The sequence below is a fragment of the Sphaeramia orbicularis genome, chromosome 1 (genome assembly GCF_902148855.1).
Source record: "Sphaeramia orbicularis chromosome 1, fSphaOr1.1, whole genome shotgun sequence".
Lineage (NCBI taxonomy): Eukaryota > Metazoa > Chordata > Actinopteri > Kurtiformes > Apogonidae > Sphaeramia > Sphaeramia orbicularis.
Window position 1 is genome coordinate 39,010,941 of NC_043957.1, and position 15,680 is coordinate 39,026,620.

Below are 15,680 nucleotides of genomic sequence, written 5' to 3' on the forward strand. Positions count from 1 at the left end.
CAACATGCCAAGGCACTGACATAGAAAACATTTTATTGAAAAATAAACACTTTTACAACATTTCATTGAAAAATAAACACTTTTACAGCATTAGAATCATACATATTGCACATTTTATTGTACACCGTCTAACTGTATCACAGAGGATATTGTCTTACAAGACGTCATTACACACATACTAATGTACACAAATTCATAAAGGTGAGAATTTACAAAAATATACAGTTTTTAATGATACTTACAGTTATGATGTTACAGAAATGAAACTTGAGATTTTTCAAATGTCTGTAGTACAAAAAAGGCTTTTAAACTTTAAAAGCATCAGAGCAAACCATATCTACACGTACATGTCTAAAATCTAAAATGCATATATACCCATACTGACAGTGGCCAGAGCTACAAAAACTCCCAGGACCATCCTGAGCAGTGGGGAGGCACTGATAAGTGTTCCTGGGATCTGAAGTGTTTTACTGTTTACCGATCTGGAGTGTGCCAAACAACTCTGCTGCTTGTTTTCAGTTACACTCAGCATTTTCTGTAAGTCATCAAAGACCTGTCCAAGAAGAGAAAGGAAATCCATCAGCTGTTTGTAATTCAATAAACAATCACAAAATAAGCTTTGAACAAAGAGTAAAATTCTGGTGATGGTTTTCCTCTTTCCTCACCTGGATGTTCAACTCAAACGCTCTGACAGCCTCCTCCAGAACGCCGTTCCTCTGCTCCTCCGTCAGCTCCACACTGTTCATTCGACTGCGATAGAGCTGTTTGAACAGATTGGGACTGGAGACTCCAGGAAAGGCAAAGAATGACAGGCCTTCACTGCCCTTCAGCCCCATGGACTTCTGGGCAATTCGTCCGAGGACCTGCCCCCCAGACAGGTCACCAAGGTACCGGGTATAAGCATGGGCAACCAAAAATTCAGGGTTTTCTTTACCAATCTGAAACGTAAAATACGAATGATTAGTAGATTGAATGATCATTAGAGAAACATCAGTTCTTGAAAAATAAGTGAGAGGTGTACCTGTCTGAGTCTGTGGCTGTATCTTTTTGTTGCTGCCCGGGACAACGATCTTCTCTCTCCAGTTGAGGCCATAGAAGTATTCCAGGTCCTTCTCAATGGACTCCAGTCTGGCCAGTTCTGCAGGGAAGTAAATGGGTGCAACTCCAGGGTGGTCTGAGTTTCTGTCCAGCTCCTCCTCCAAGGCCTGGTAGATTTCATACAGCGAACACAGGAGCAGCTGAGGAGGAGAGACAAACACAATCTATTAAATCAACTGGATATTTAGGGCTTTAATTTAAGAGCAACTTTTGTTCTCATCTGAAGTTAACACACTCCAGGGCATGACATGTGATGTGAGTTACCACGGTGATCTGAAAGAGAACCAGTTTTGTGATACGAGTAAACCTGACCAAAGATTGCTTATCACTTACCAGGTCTGCACTTGTCTGTACATAATGTGTATGTACACTATGCATGTACTGGTTAATAAGTTAAAGAGTCAAAGTGATTATACACTTAACTGGCAGGCAAGATAATACATGTTTGTATATGCATGGTTAATGTTTGCCTCAGTACATTTCGACCTATATTTCTTCTTTCCTATAACACCCAGGACAACCCGATAGCTCTGATCCTGCAAGATTCAGTTTTCTAGTATAGTTCTGTCAACAAACTGTGAGCATGTAGTAACAGGTAGTGTTTGTGGGGGTCAGCGGGTCCATGCTACAAAACCAAACCCAGAGAGCTGACATTGGACAGGTACGGCAACTTTTTGCAAGTTGTTCAATTTAGTACAGAACATGAAGATTATCTGTTCATAGGACAGAAGCATTAACAAGTAATTTATGTCTTCAGCTGGAAATGGTAACCTCTAATAAGTCTGTGTTGATACGTTTCTCAAACACTTTTCCAAGTTTCCAACACTTTACCCCAGTAGTTCCCAACCTTTTTTGCCTCGTGACCCCATTTTAACGTCACAAATTTCTGCCGACCCCAGACATTCAAAACTGAGCCTTTTTTTTTTCTCAAATTAATTTGTTTTTGATCATGTAATAGTTTACTATACTATGTTGCAAATAAATGTTAATTTTAGACAACATTTAGTCAATATAATGTATATTATTATGGGCGGAGGCAGAAAAGCCAGGTGTAGATTACTGCACAAAGTGAGAATTTTATTGTCCTTGGTCAGGATATGTACAGTCAGTCCAGTTTGGATTTCCAAGGCTGACAATTAATACTGAACAAACAATAACTCAGAGTATGAATTATGAAAGAGCTGCAGCATCTGAAACCGACCATAATGAACATTTGAAAGATAAACAGTACCACAGTGCTTCAGTTTCAGCTTCACAGTTTGTCATGTCTTTTATGTATTGGCATTGTCTCTGTCAACTCACCATATATTGTTTATTAGTAAGTTTTTATTTTATTTTTATCAATTACTAGAAATTTCAGGTGACCGCATTTGAATTCCAGGCAACCACAAGGGTGAAAAATATTGCTTTACCCTCTTATTTTTTCAATCTCTCATGAATGCTACTGGATATAAATGTCTGAAAAAGTGAGACTACCAACATTTTTATATGACTTCAATAACTGTCGTATATTTTCTTACCTTGTATTGCTGTAAGCTGACCTGACCCCTCTGAAAGCTCAGCATCAGCTCTGTGTTTTCTGCCCTGACGTGACTCTCCTTTGTCACCTTTTTTATTTGTTCAGACAGATCTCTAGAAGAGAAAAAAAAAAACCATAATGAGCAGGGTTCCAACACATTCGTCAAAGTCAAATTCAAGTATTTTTCAAACACTTTTAAGGGTCATTTGCAATTTTTTCCAGCACAGCACCTTATCACTGGAGTAAAATGTATATTTACAGAAATACATACACTCATGATTATTTTTTTCATTTTTTATCACAATGATGTACATTGTATTATGCTATAAACATCTAAAATTGTACCATAATAGCAAAAAAGATTAGAAATTAAAGGAGAACACAAAGTTTTATCCAAAAAAAAGGGAAACTACTTGGCGTTTTTCAGGCGCACTCATACCGAGCCAGAGATTGACATAAAGTTTTATTTTTAAAAATGTATCACCTCTCTGTAAATATGTAACCTGGCAGAGATAATATTAAAAATGAATAAATAAATCACATCACAGAGTTATAACTGCAAGCATTTTCAAACACTTAAACTAAAATGTAAGCACTTTCCAGACCTTGAAAACACATGATTGAAATTCAAGCATTTTCAAGGATTTTAAGCACCCGTACAAATCCTGGATGAAAGATGTTAAAAAAAAGTGTGTGTGCATCTAAATACAGATGCATTCCCATACAGTGTAGTTCTTTACAAACATACAGATCATTGAACACTGTACTATGGACATACAGTACTGCAGTAGTCCTAATGCACATAGGATTAACCTGATTGAGTGTGTGATAATGAAGTGAACAACTTCTCAATGCTAATAGAAACATAATTTGGCACTTTACAAGGTTTGCATTTTGGATTTTGCAGCATAGTTGGATCATAATAAATCACAGCAGCTTTATCTAACCTGTCAGTCATATGGTCTGTTGTTGTCTGGGTCTTCTTCTCTGTCTCCATTGTTGTCCTATTTGAAAAAAAAAAAAAAGCAAAGATTCATCAGCATAAATATCAGTTTTATACAATAATCCAAGAAAACATTAAAGCAAAAGGACTGTTGAAGAAGAGTTTTACTCACACCGGTTCCGATGAAGTCCTTTAAGTTCAATGGTTCGGTTACGGCCACAGTGATTCCCTGCTTCCTCTCTGGATGTCTCGTACAATTTGTGCTGCATGCCTACGGTTTTGTCCCTCTTTTATATGGTCCTCCTCTTTCTCCTCCCTCTAGCAGCTGAATGAAAACAGGAACCTCAGCTAAACATGAGTTGGCAACTTCAGCAAGAACATTAGGGAGAGGTCAGGAGTTAACATGAGGCAGCAACTTTGAGTTAAGCTTGGAAGTTTGCACGGGGAGGGACTTAGCATGAGGAAGGGAGTTCAGTAATGATGTGGAAGACTAGTAGGAGGGGGGAGACGGACGCTAAACGTGACTCTGCAACTTTGGAATTCCAGACGAAAGGAGGAGCCGACTCTAAACATGACTGTGTGAGTTTCAGGAGCCGAGGAGGGAGGGAGGAAGTGTTGAAACAGTGACACAGAGGAACATTCACATGATAACAACACAGTACACCAGCGGCTTTTAGTACATGAGAAATACAGTTAAACCACATTCCATGACTACAGATAAATCTATCATGAAATAAATACAGTATCGTAGAATTAGAGAAGACATGGAGAGCAGAGTATGTCAGGAATATCAACACTTTATCAGGCAAGTGACTGTTTTTGGTCATTTCTGCATACATTACAAGAGAAGTGACAGAAACAGTTCCAGTGAGGATAGTGAGTCGACAATCTCAGGTCCACTGTGGTCTACAGGGTCTGTAAGGTCCACCTCTGCATGAACAGTGAGTGTACCTGCTTTGTTAGGTACCATGAAGTGATGATACTAATGTAAGGAATGATATTCAAAGAGGTAATGTGGATGTGGACAGGGGTCTAGTTCAGCACTAATGTTGGTCAAATGTTCTAAAATACATGTTCCTTTCATATTTTTCTTGTACTTTTTATAAATACTTTTTGTTTTTTAGTTTTTTGTTTTGCCACATATGGTAAGGAAACAAATATGGTAACTTCATTAACCCTGATTTTCTACATAACAATACATTTTTTGGGAAAAATTTCACAAAAGTAATGAAGTCTTATGTCCTCAAATAACATACTGAGATTGAAATGTTGAATTTCAGAGTATTTCAATGAGTGCTCTGTAAAGGGTTAAAAAGTGGTGCCAAGATCTTTACAGTTTTGTTCATAGTTAATACTTGAGCTAAATACTGTTAAAGGTGCTTCAGATTACTGTTACTGACAAATATTCATGACAGAAATGATGTTAGTCGACAGTTTAGCTCAAACATACAGCAAAACAAACAACAGCAACAGCAATAATAGGATCAACTGACATGTAATAGGATGCATTATGACTATTACAACTTTTAAAATATGGGAAGTAACAAATTCTAGAGAGCCTCTTGGGCAAAATTGGAAAACAGAAAGAAATTTGCAAGTGGAGTAGTTGCATGTGTGCCAATGCAAACCGAGAAGAGGAATTGCAGAAACAGGTAAAGCCAATACTGACACGCTTAAAACAAAATAGACTAAACAGCTGTGCTCTATAAATTATTGTTACCCCACCCCTGAAGGGGAGGCAAGGGGTATTGTTTTGGTTTGTTTGTTTGTTTGTTTGTTTGTTTGTTTGTTTTTATTTGTTAACACTCTAGCAGCAAAACTATTGGTTGACCTCATACCAGACTGGGTTCATAGATTGCCAGTGACCCAGAACAGATTTGATTACATTTTGAGGAAAAGTAGGTCAAAGTTAAAATATTTAATGAATTTTTAAAATCTTTTTTTTCCCCCCATTTTCTTATAATGGGTGAAATTTCACATGTCTGTAGCAGCAAAACTATTGGTTGACCTCATACCAGATTGGGTTTATAGACTGACAGTGACCCAGAATAGATGTGATTACATTTTGGGAGAAGTAGGTCAGTGTTAAAAATTTTTTAGGAATTTTTAAAAATATTTTTTCTTCTCCCATTTACTTAAAATGGGTGAAATTTTAAATATCTATAAAAACATAAATTTTATTTCAATTTACTTTAAACTTTTCATATATATAGCGGCAACTGATATGCTGACATCAGTACACACATAGACATGATGACATCAGCTGGATCAATGCCAAAATAAGCTACAATATGTGTGAGGGTTTGTTGTGCCTGGCACCACTTGTTACTCTTATTATTATTATTATTATTATTATTATTATTATTATTATTATTATTATTAACCCTCTGGTATCCCGTTCAGCAAGGCCCTTACTAAGCACCAATAATGTCAAAAAAAATTTTTCATACAGTTTGTTTTTAATTCTTTTACACTTTTTTCTATTTCATCAACTTGAGCCATAAATAAAAATACCAAATACTCAATAATTGTCACATTTTTTAACCTTTTAAATGCCGTGTTTGTAATGTAAACAAACCTTTTTTTTTGATGCAAAAAACACAAAAGATTTTTTTTTTCCAATATGCTACATAAAAAGTGGATCACATATTATTTGATTTTTGCAGCCTGGCATATGTCAGTGATTAACAGCAATATAGGTTAATTTGCATTATTATTTTTGGCGCTAGGTCAAATGTTAAAAAATACTAGCATCTGTCACCAAGTGTGCGTAAAATGCACACCTATAAATCCAACTATTAAATACTATATATTGATTTATTTTTCTGCTCTAATTTGATTTTATTATTGTAAATCAAGGTCATCCCTAATCATACATATCAAATGGAAGAAATAGTGCGTTTTAGGCACACTTGGGAGACAGATGCTAGTCTTGTAATTTTCTTTTGTTTACAATGTGTACATTTTAGTTGGTTGCCAGAATTTTAAAGATCATGCACAAATGAACAACTTTTGAATTCTAACCTTATTTAAATTGTGAAAAATAATATGAAGTTTTTTAACATGAAGCACAAACTGTGCCTAAAAGGCGCACCCGGATACCAGAGGGTTAATAATAATAATAATAATAATAATAATAATAATAATAATAATAATAAAAATAATAATAATAAAAAAACATTTTCAGTGCCACTTTAAAGGGATATGACCCAGATTTTTTGAACACCTAAAAATCCTAAAATGAAATATCTTCAAATGTTCACGTCAAGAATCTATGAATATTATTTTCTACTTTCACTGAATTAATCCAGTCAGATTTCAGCCTGAGTGTGTGTGGTTTTTTTATTCAACAGGCTCCAGGTACATCAGTCCCTGGTCACTGATCTCCTCTTGGTCTGAATCAGCTCACGTTCTCTCCCGTCTACCATGACTCAGCAGATCCAGGAGGGAGGGAGTAAAGGTCTAAATGTGACTCAGCTGGTTTCCACAGCCTCGTTCAGACCAGATTCAAGAGTGACTTTGAGCCGGTGAGTTCAGCTGACGGTGAAAACGACAGTAAACAGAGTTAATAGCAGACGGAAGGTCAGTTTAGTCAAAGAATGAGCCAACAGAAGAGAGTTGACACGTAGCAGCCTGTCGTCCATGCTTGTATCAGTAGAACATACTGTCCTCTCATTCTCAGCCTTTTCCTTTCTATTTAACTGAGATAAAAACTGTCAAACTTTTTTTTCAGGGTGGTGTATAAATGAAGCCTTCCTGGTGCACTGTGTTCATTCACCTCCTAATTAACTTCTCTGATTGGACACACAATGAATCCAAAGAGCTTCATAAAACATCCAAATTTTGTAACTGTCTTTAAACCATAATTTAATTATATTCCCAACAATAGGCTGCTTGTAATTCCTTATAATAAGATACCAGTGTGTTTTAATTCACAACCCCTGTTTAGCTGTGATTTTTATTTTTTTTCTCCAGATGAACAGAGAGGCAGATCCAGTGGATGGACGAAGCCAGAAGAAAAGGTCTTACAAAGAATATCTGATGGATGTTGAGGATCTGGACAAGTTAGGGTCAGGTGTCGAGGAAGATGACACTGTAAGATGATTTATTTTCCCAATGATATAAGGAGAACAAGTTTCGAGTCATGCAATATGTTTGGTTTGTATTATTGCTCATTGTTTGTTGAACATGGAGTCTGTTGTACCCATGCCAACAACCCACATTTAGTTAAGACACAACAAAGTGTTACAGCCCTAATATACCTAAAGTAGGCCTGCACTACAGTTATGTGATTCATTATATTTTAAATTGTGACTGCTCTGCATAAATGTGCACTCTGCACTGCTGAGGTGGGATCTTTCAGGCTTCTGTCAGTTTGTGACAGTGATTGTGAAAGAAATAGACCATGAGTGTGTAGCTTAGTGTACACTGACTCAACCCATATAATTTCTTTACATAATTGTACAATTCGTTTTATTATTTTTTAATCACTTTGTATTTGTTATTATTATTGTTCATTCATGATTATTAGTTCTCAAATCTCTCAGGTACTCTTGAAACATTAAAATACGTGTTTGTTTTGTGTGAATGTAGTTGTGATTTATGTGAATTCTTAGTGCAGTTAATGGTATTTTATATAAATAATTGTTTTTAATCTGGTTAAGGTTCTACAAGGGTCACTCAGCAAGAAAAGACGACGCTCTGGTGAGAACCTTTTCACTTAATATTGTGCATTTATATAATTCAGCATCAAGAATGATGAATATTGTGATGTTGTGTTTTTCTTGTGGCTCCCTAATGAATGATATTAACTGGGTAATTGTTTGTTTCAGGCAGTAGTGGAGCTGAGTCTGACTGTGGTGCAGAGTCCTGTGCCTTCAAATGGATGGAGAGTGCAGAGGAAGAGGAGGTGAGAGAAGAATATGGGATTAAATAAGTCTTAATGTGTCAAATTAAGCACTATATGTTTGTCAGTTTTAAACAACAGCCATTAAAAACTTGTCTTTGCTCAGAATTATTATCAGGATCTTCTGTAAGACTCTGTTGTTTAATAGGATTCAGAGGATACTTTAACCCTTTAAACCCTAAGCTTAAAATGGTCTGCCTGGACTTTTTTTTTCTTATTTCAGGCTGATCTCAATAAATGGTGTTGTATGTCACGTCAATTCTTATGGCATTTGGCATGTTATACCTGCACATTTTTTAACTTTCACATGTCATTCAATGCCATTTGGCCTCCTTTGGCTTACATTAACCAGCAATTGCATGTCAATTTACGCCAAAATCTCCGGTTCACATAACCTTAGCCCTAACCCTCAGTACACGGTATTTGATGCAGGTCAAATCAGGTTGGAGAGGGGGCTAATAATGGCATGTACGTACACGTGGATATCTTATAATGTGTACAGATAATCGTGACATCATGTTGCTTATTTTGACTGATTAAAAGGTTAGAAAATCTGCTGTGAGGGAGTCCGTTTGCCCATTTTTCCAGAGCACTTTTTTTTCCAGATCTTTCAAAATCTAGCAGTTATTTACAATTTACTGCATGTTATAATTCTGCTAAAATGGCTTATTCTCCAGCTTCTAGTACAGGTGTGAGTGAAATTACTGTACTGACCCAATAAAACCTATAAAGTACAATGTCTCAGCTTTCAGAAACCAGTGGAATTTTTCTAATTACGCAAGTAGTGAAACTTATAGCCATCTAAACTGAATGTACACAGGGTGTGTCAGCGATGACACGTCAGGTTTTAAAGAGTTAAATTGTCTATGATTTAATTCATTAATAATTTACAAGAAATTCTTTGGTGACTAGAGCTTTCACAACAACTTATTGAATCAATGTTGCACACCAGAGGGCAACATTGTCCAGGTCTGTAAAGTTTATTTTCCACTTTGTCAGTTACTTAGGGTGTGTGTGGACAGTACTTTCTGCTTGGAAGAGTTCCTGACTGAGTGAAATGAATCTGGAGTATCTGAGCGACAGCCAGGACAAGAGCTATCTGAATTTTCTAAATGTAAATGAAATGAGCTTCAATGCTTCCTTTAGTGCATAGTTTAGCAAACGATGCTCTGAACTGATAGAATTCCATCCCACAATTCACTGCAGCAGCAACATCACCTGACTGGACTGCTCACAAAAATATGACAGACAGGAGTTGTTCATGCACCAAGAAACTGTGGAAGGACTTCAGCAGATTTTTTATTGACTAAGTTTTCAGAGAATTTGTCATATCTTGGAAAAATGTGTTTTTTTGTTTCTACAGATAACCCAAAAAGGAAGAAAAATTTTTTTTTTTTTTTTTTTAAATCTAATTTATTTCTCTTACTAGTTAAATCCTTCATTAACAAATGTAAGTTCTGTAACACAAAACCAAATTTTTTTTACTTTTTTGAAGGATATTAAACATTATTTAAAGCTTTTAGATAAATCTGGAAACAAAAAGGCTACAAAAACCATCAATATTTGTTCAGATTTAGACATTGGATTATAATTATATAACCCTTCTCCCTGGCAAATTTGTTATTATCCCTTATTGTATACATTAACTGTATACTATATCTTGTTGAATAAAGATTTGTAAAAAAAACAAAAACAAAAAACATGACGGAAAGGAAGGGCATTTTCATCTTGTGACACAACTATCTAATATGATGATGTGTTTTGTACTTTAAACACATGTTGGTGTAAAATGTGAAGTTAATGCAGCAGAACCTGTACTTGTATGTTTGCATGAGTTATGTCATCACAGCCTATGGTTGTATCATTCATTAATTTTCAGCACCTTTAGGCACAGACACTTTAATTCATCTAAACTGTAAATAAACAGTGAACTGGATCTTCAGCAGGAGGAGGTGTATCTGTGGGTATAAATGTTATTACAAATATAGTCAGACTATGTTTTTAATTGACCAAATAAACTCAAGAGTGATCACATGGAAATTTACAGATTTACAGACTAACATCTAACTTTATTTTAATTTAGATTCAGGATTCGTGTGCATCATGAGTGGACAGGAGGATGAGTGTGACTGATTATTAATGCAGCTTTAGCTTTTATTTAGACACATTTTTACTGTGACGGTCACATTTATATCCTGTTTATTTATGAACAGCACAATCAGAACGCCACTGGGGAGGTATCCAAGATGAGCTTTTTGTCGTCCATTAACTGAACTCTTTAGTTTCACGATGTAACGTCCATCTAAAACAAATGCAGCCGGATTCTCTCTGCATCATTTCCTTAGTGAATTCTCCTTTCTGTCTTTTCTTAACCCCATGGCTTTTCCCGGGGTCAAGGAAAGTGATTAGGAAAAGTAAATGGGAGTTTGTTTGTTTTCGGACTTTTCAGACACACCCTGAGTGTCACTTCATACATATCTGTTCCTCTTATAGAATTGCCCAGACTGGTTATATGAAGACAACCAGCACAACATGACAGATTCTTCTGAGACCAGACCTGCTGCTTTTTCTTCCACACCACTAACACACAGGCCTCATCCAGTCGTATCCATTCCTCCTTCACCTACGTCTGTGAGCTCCATGATCACTCCACTGGTATTCGGTCCAGTGACGAGCACAGACTGGCCCATTAGTTCCATGTGCAGCCCCACTGGTTCAGCCTGGGACAGTCTCAGGTTCAGTCCTGGCTGCGGTGGCCAGGGTCCCATCAGTGCTGCTGCATATCTCCATCTCTTAGGAGAATCCTTGGCCCTGATTGGACACCATCTCCAGGAGACAAATGTAAGAAAAACAGTGAATTATTGTCTAAGACAGGGGTTCCCAAAGTGGGGTACGCACACCCCCCAGGGGTACTTGGAAGAAGCCCAAGAGGAAAATGCATTAAATAAGTCATCATGTACTGAATACAAAATAAATAATGAGAATTAATACTGAAATATAAAACACAATAAATACATTCATATAATAGTTTTAATGTCAGTCATCTTGTTTAAGCTTTGGTAACATTTTAGGAACGTTTCTATTTTCTATTATTCCAAAGGAGTTCATTTGAGAAGATAAGTAATTATTTTTTGGCGATGAAATATTTATTAATTACTGACCAGTTTATTTATTTTTCTTATCAGTGAAAGAGGGCACTTTTCAGTTTATATTTTGCAAACAAACTTTACTTAATTATTATTATTTTTTAATATATTACAGTTAAATATATGTTGTTTGTCTACAAAGTTTATAAATATGAACAGACACCTTGGGCACAGGAACAAATTTTGCCTAATTACCTCCACCAAGGAACGGCGGAGGTTATGTTTTCATCGGGGTTTGTCTGTCTGTTTGTCTGTTAGCAAGATAACTCAAAAAGTTATGGACGGATTTGAATGAAATTTTCAGGAAATGTTGATACTGGCACAAGGAACAAATGATTAAATTTTGGTGGTGGTGGTGGGGGGCGGGACTGATCTGCCTTGGTCTGTGCTCTGAGTGCTTTTCTAGTTTTTCAATCAAAAATGCTGAAGTGAGAGAGATGAGAGAGATGAAGATGCAGCTTTTGTCTTTAATGTGAGATATTCCTAATATGTATCTATTGAATTGTGATGTAAAAACACTCAAATGCATTATTGTGTGTCTAAGAACAATTACAACAATTGAACATTATTGTGCATCAGTGGTTTTCAACCTTTCTGTTGCCAAGGCCCCCTGTGACAAATAAAAAAATCCCAGAGCCCCCTTCATATGACATTCCATCTCATCTGTTTTACTACATTGATGACGGATGTGCTTTCTTTAAAATTAACATTTATTTAAGTGCTTCCTTAAAACAAATAGCCCACCATTTGTATGAAAATGCACAACATAAACAGGTGGTGGTGAAGGAGTTCAAATGCAACCACATCCTGCAACATGCATTATCACAGAGCAGTATTAGCAACAATAATGAGCACACACACACATATGAGCAGCACAGAAAAATGCCTGTGATCTTAGTGTTACAGTCTTTGCTGCACCAGAGTTAGGTAGTCTAAGCAGTTCACTACATTTATAATATACACATTTGAAAAACATAGAGATACGGCCATGCTACTGAACCACACTGAATTTCAATTAGTTTATTAATTATTATTGGGTTAGACACTTATTTTATACTACTGAAGCACTACAGACCTATTTGTTTATATAAATAGCTGATTCTCCCATTATTTCTGTATTTGACTTAGAAATATTTGCAGCCTCTCAAGCATCTCTCTGATGCCCCCTAGTGGGCCTCATCTGCTGTTGAGAACCACATCTTGGTTTTATACCCAACCAAAACAAAAAAAAAAGGATTATTGTCAGACCCTGATAAACTGAGACTAACCTCACTGTATTGTTTTTCATGATGACATGTGACTTTAAGCCAGTTTATGAAATGTGTGAATGTTATTGTGATGTTTAATGTGATTGGTTTTGATGCCCAATGATGTGTTTCATACATGTGTGGTCTGTAGTCATTAAAACAGCAAAGGGTTTTTATGTATGAGATCTTCTATTTTGTGCCAAATCAGCCACAGATTGTTGTTTCATGGACATTATGTTGGATCTTGAAAAAAAAAATTGAATATCATGAAAAAATATTAGAATCATTACATGTAGACTAAAATGTTTCAAGTATTTAAAAAATTTCAGTTTTGATAAGGGCAGCTAAAAGGTGCATCTCAAAATATTAGAATATTTAATTTTAAGTTTGAATACATCGCTATTTATGCAGCATAAATACCACAGTTTCCAATAACACAAACAGAAAGAAGAGTACTGACTTTACAGCTGTCCAGAACTGACATTGATACCCTCCACACTTAAACAGCAGAAAACATAACTTTTCCATGATTTTCTAGTGTTTGGAGATGCACCTGAATGTTGACATGAAAATAGAAATACTGGTATATCCAGAACTAACTTATGTAACTATATTTCCTAACCAGGGACACTGTTCCTCTGATGTTGACTTAGTTACAGATACAGTACAAGTCTGCACATGTTAAACAATACTTTGTCAACACATCCCTGTCACTTAATCATCTCCAAAGTCAAGAAGGATCTGGTTCATGTTTCTGCCACAGAGCATGCTCTCATAACATTATTCACCACTTCTTGTCTGTGTGAGTTTGCAGAAGCTGGTGTGTGTGTCCAGTAGTGTGTCTCTGCTCTTGGACTCTCTGCTGTGTGCCCTGGCTCCGTTAATCTCCCTCACCTCGCAGATACCGGAGCTGAGGAGCTGCTTACAACACACACTGGTGAGACACACGCACCTGCTGCATGCATGTACGAATCACCAACTACACATTTTGTGTATATGTGCTAACCATCAAACATGTTTCTGTTCTACATACTCTCTTTAAAGGACTCCACGCTGGAAAATATTTCCTATGTGATGCCAGGACTGTGAGGATGATCAGAGCGCTTTGTGGTGTGCTGAAAGACACACAAATTTACTTTGGAAAATTGGCTTTTTTTGTTCCTCCTAAAAGAATATTTATTTGTACTATAGAATAATTTTGTTAACCCAGTAACAAGATTATACACAGCCTGGTCAGGAAAAAAATCCCACACACTAATACTTCGTTGGACCACCTTTGGCTTTGATTACAAACTTGCTGCGTTATTATTTCAGTAAACTTATGCAATGTCACAACAGGCATTTCCATTATTTTTGGGGCCTACAGCTGATCAACTGAAGCAACATCAGATCATTACACTGCCCCAGAGCACGATGGGTAATCCCTTCATCTATCACTCTGGAACAGGGTCAGTGTGGACTCATCAGATCATATGACCTTTTTCCATTGAAACACAGTTTAATCTTTATGCTCTTTATCAAACTGGTGGTTCAACTTCTCACAAATGAAACCTATTCATCCCTGCAGTAATTATCCAATGGAAGGATCTGAACTATTTGCTCAGTTCATTCCAGGTAATGCCTTGTTTTTGCCTGGGTTGTGTATTATATTGCTGAATAATTAATTCTTAAGCAAAAATATCATCTTTTGTTCTTTAGTTGGCTGTTGAAATGCATCTTATACACTAATTAAACAGTTTTTTGTGGTATTGATCAAGCATGTCCTTTTCTTCAGTATGAATGTATAGGATTCAAAGAAAAAGAGGAGGTTTATTTTAAGATGTGTACCTCTTTTTATATGATTGCTCTGTTACATTTAATTACACAAAACCACAAATTTACGGCCATTGTTAGGTTGACAGGCAGGCACAGCTGTGGATTATAATTATTAAACCTTCATTCAGCTTCATTACATAGCTTATTCTTCTCTTAACCCAGTGGTTCCCAACCTTTTTTGGCTTGTGACTCCATTTTAAAATCACAAATTTCTGGTGATCCCAGACATTCAAAACAGAGACCTTTTTTTGCTCAAATTAACTTGTTTTTGATCATGTAATAATTTGCTCTATTATGTTGCAGATAAAAGTTAATTTTAGACGACATTTAGTCTATATAATGTATATTATTATGGATGGAGGCAGAAAAGCCAGGTGTAGATTACTGCACAAAGTGAGAATTTTATTTTCCTTGGTCAGGATATGTACAGTCAATCCAGCTTGGATTTACAAGGCTGACAATTAATACTGAACAAACAAGAACTCAAACTATGAATTATGAAAGAGCTGCAGCATCTTAACCCTTTCATGCACAGTGGCCACTCCAGTGGACAGTTGTTCTCCAGCTGTTCTCTTGTATATTCATGGATTTTGTTGTTTTAGTTCGACATCAACCAACACAGTGGACACTTATTTACCATCCCATAATACACTGCAATTTGTACCATTACTGTAACTTTGCTGTTATTGATAAACCTGATCTGCACTAACATATTTGCTAATGGTTATTAGACTGCAATTAAGTTTCTTGTTTTGTTTTTTTTTTGTTTTTTTAATTTTACAAAAAGTTGTTGTGTTTTGTTGTTTTTTTTGCATATTATTTGAGTAGTAACCACTATTATAGTAGTTAAAATGTGAGAAAACATCAGATTAGCAGCATTAAAAAAATTATTTCATAGTTTTCACACAGTATGTCAGTAAATGCATGTTTCTTTGCTTCAAAAATGAAACGCATGGTGTCCAGCTGAGTGGACATTTTTGTAACTCCATGAAAAAAAAAAAAAAAA

General features: G+C 36.0%; 2 protein-coding genes across 2 annotated transcripts; one reads left to right on the forward strand and one right to left on the reverse strand.

The window, feature by feature from the left end:
- Nucleotides 1–16: 16 nt before the first annotated feature.
- hmox1b (heme oxygenase 1b) lies at nucleotides 17–3,844 on the reverse strand. The gene is given in 7 exon segments (XM_030137869.1): nucleotides 17–553; nucleotides 666–938; nucleotides 1,022–1,058; nucleotides 1,060–1,238; nucleotides 2,619–2,730; nucleotides 3,565–3,621; nucleotides 3,735–3,844. Coding segments are annotated over 7 exon segments (948 nt in total). The 5' UTR covers nucleotides 3,830–3,844; the 3' UTR covers nucleotides 17–358.
- A 3,040-nt stretch (nucleotides 3,845–6,884) lies between these two features.
- hmgxb4b (HMG box domain containing 4b) lies at nucleotides 6,885–14,611 on the forward strand. Its single transcript, XM_030137882.1, has 7 exons — nucleotides 6,885–7,087; nucleotides 7,544–7,655; nucleotides 8,225–8,264; nucleotides 8,393–8,469; nucleotides 10,960–11,307; nucleotides 13,674–13,796; nucleotides 13,904–14,611. Exons 1-7 carry the CDS (start codon nucleotides 6,987–6,989, stop codon nucleotides 13,946–13,948), a joined length of 846 nt encoding a protein of 281 aa, XP_029993742.1. The 5' UTR covers nucleotides 6,885–6,986; the 3' UTR covers nucleotides 13,949–14,611.
- The last annotated feature ends 1,069 nt before the right edge of the window (nucleotides 14,612–15,680 follow it).

What these genes read in the sequence shown, in the direction of transcription:
- hmgxb4b (XM_030137882.1), top strand. Translation starts at nt 6,987, where the DNA reads ATGACTCAGCAGATCCAGGAGGGAGGGAGTAAAGGTCTAAATGTGACT. An exon ending in GTGTCGAGGAAGATGACACT is followed by an intron (nt 7,656 to 8,224) that starts GTAAGATGATTT and finishes AATCTGGTTAAG; the next exon opens with GTTCTACAAGGGTCACTCAG. An exon ending in GCTGCTTACAACACACACTG is followed by an intron (nt 13,797 to 13,903) that starts GTGAGACACACG and finishes CTCTCTTTAAAG; the next exon opens with GACTCCACGCTGGAAAATAT.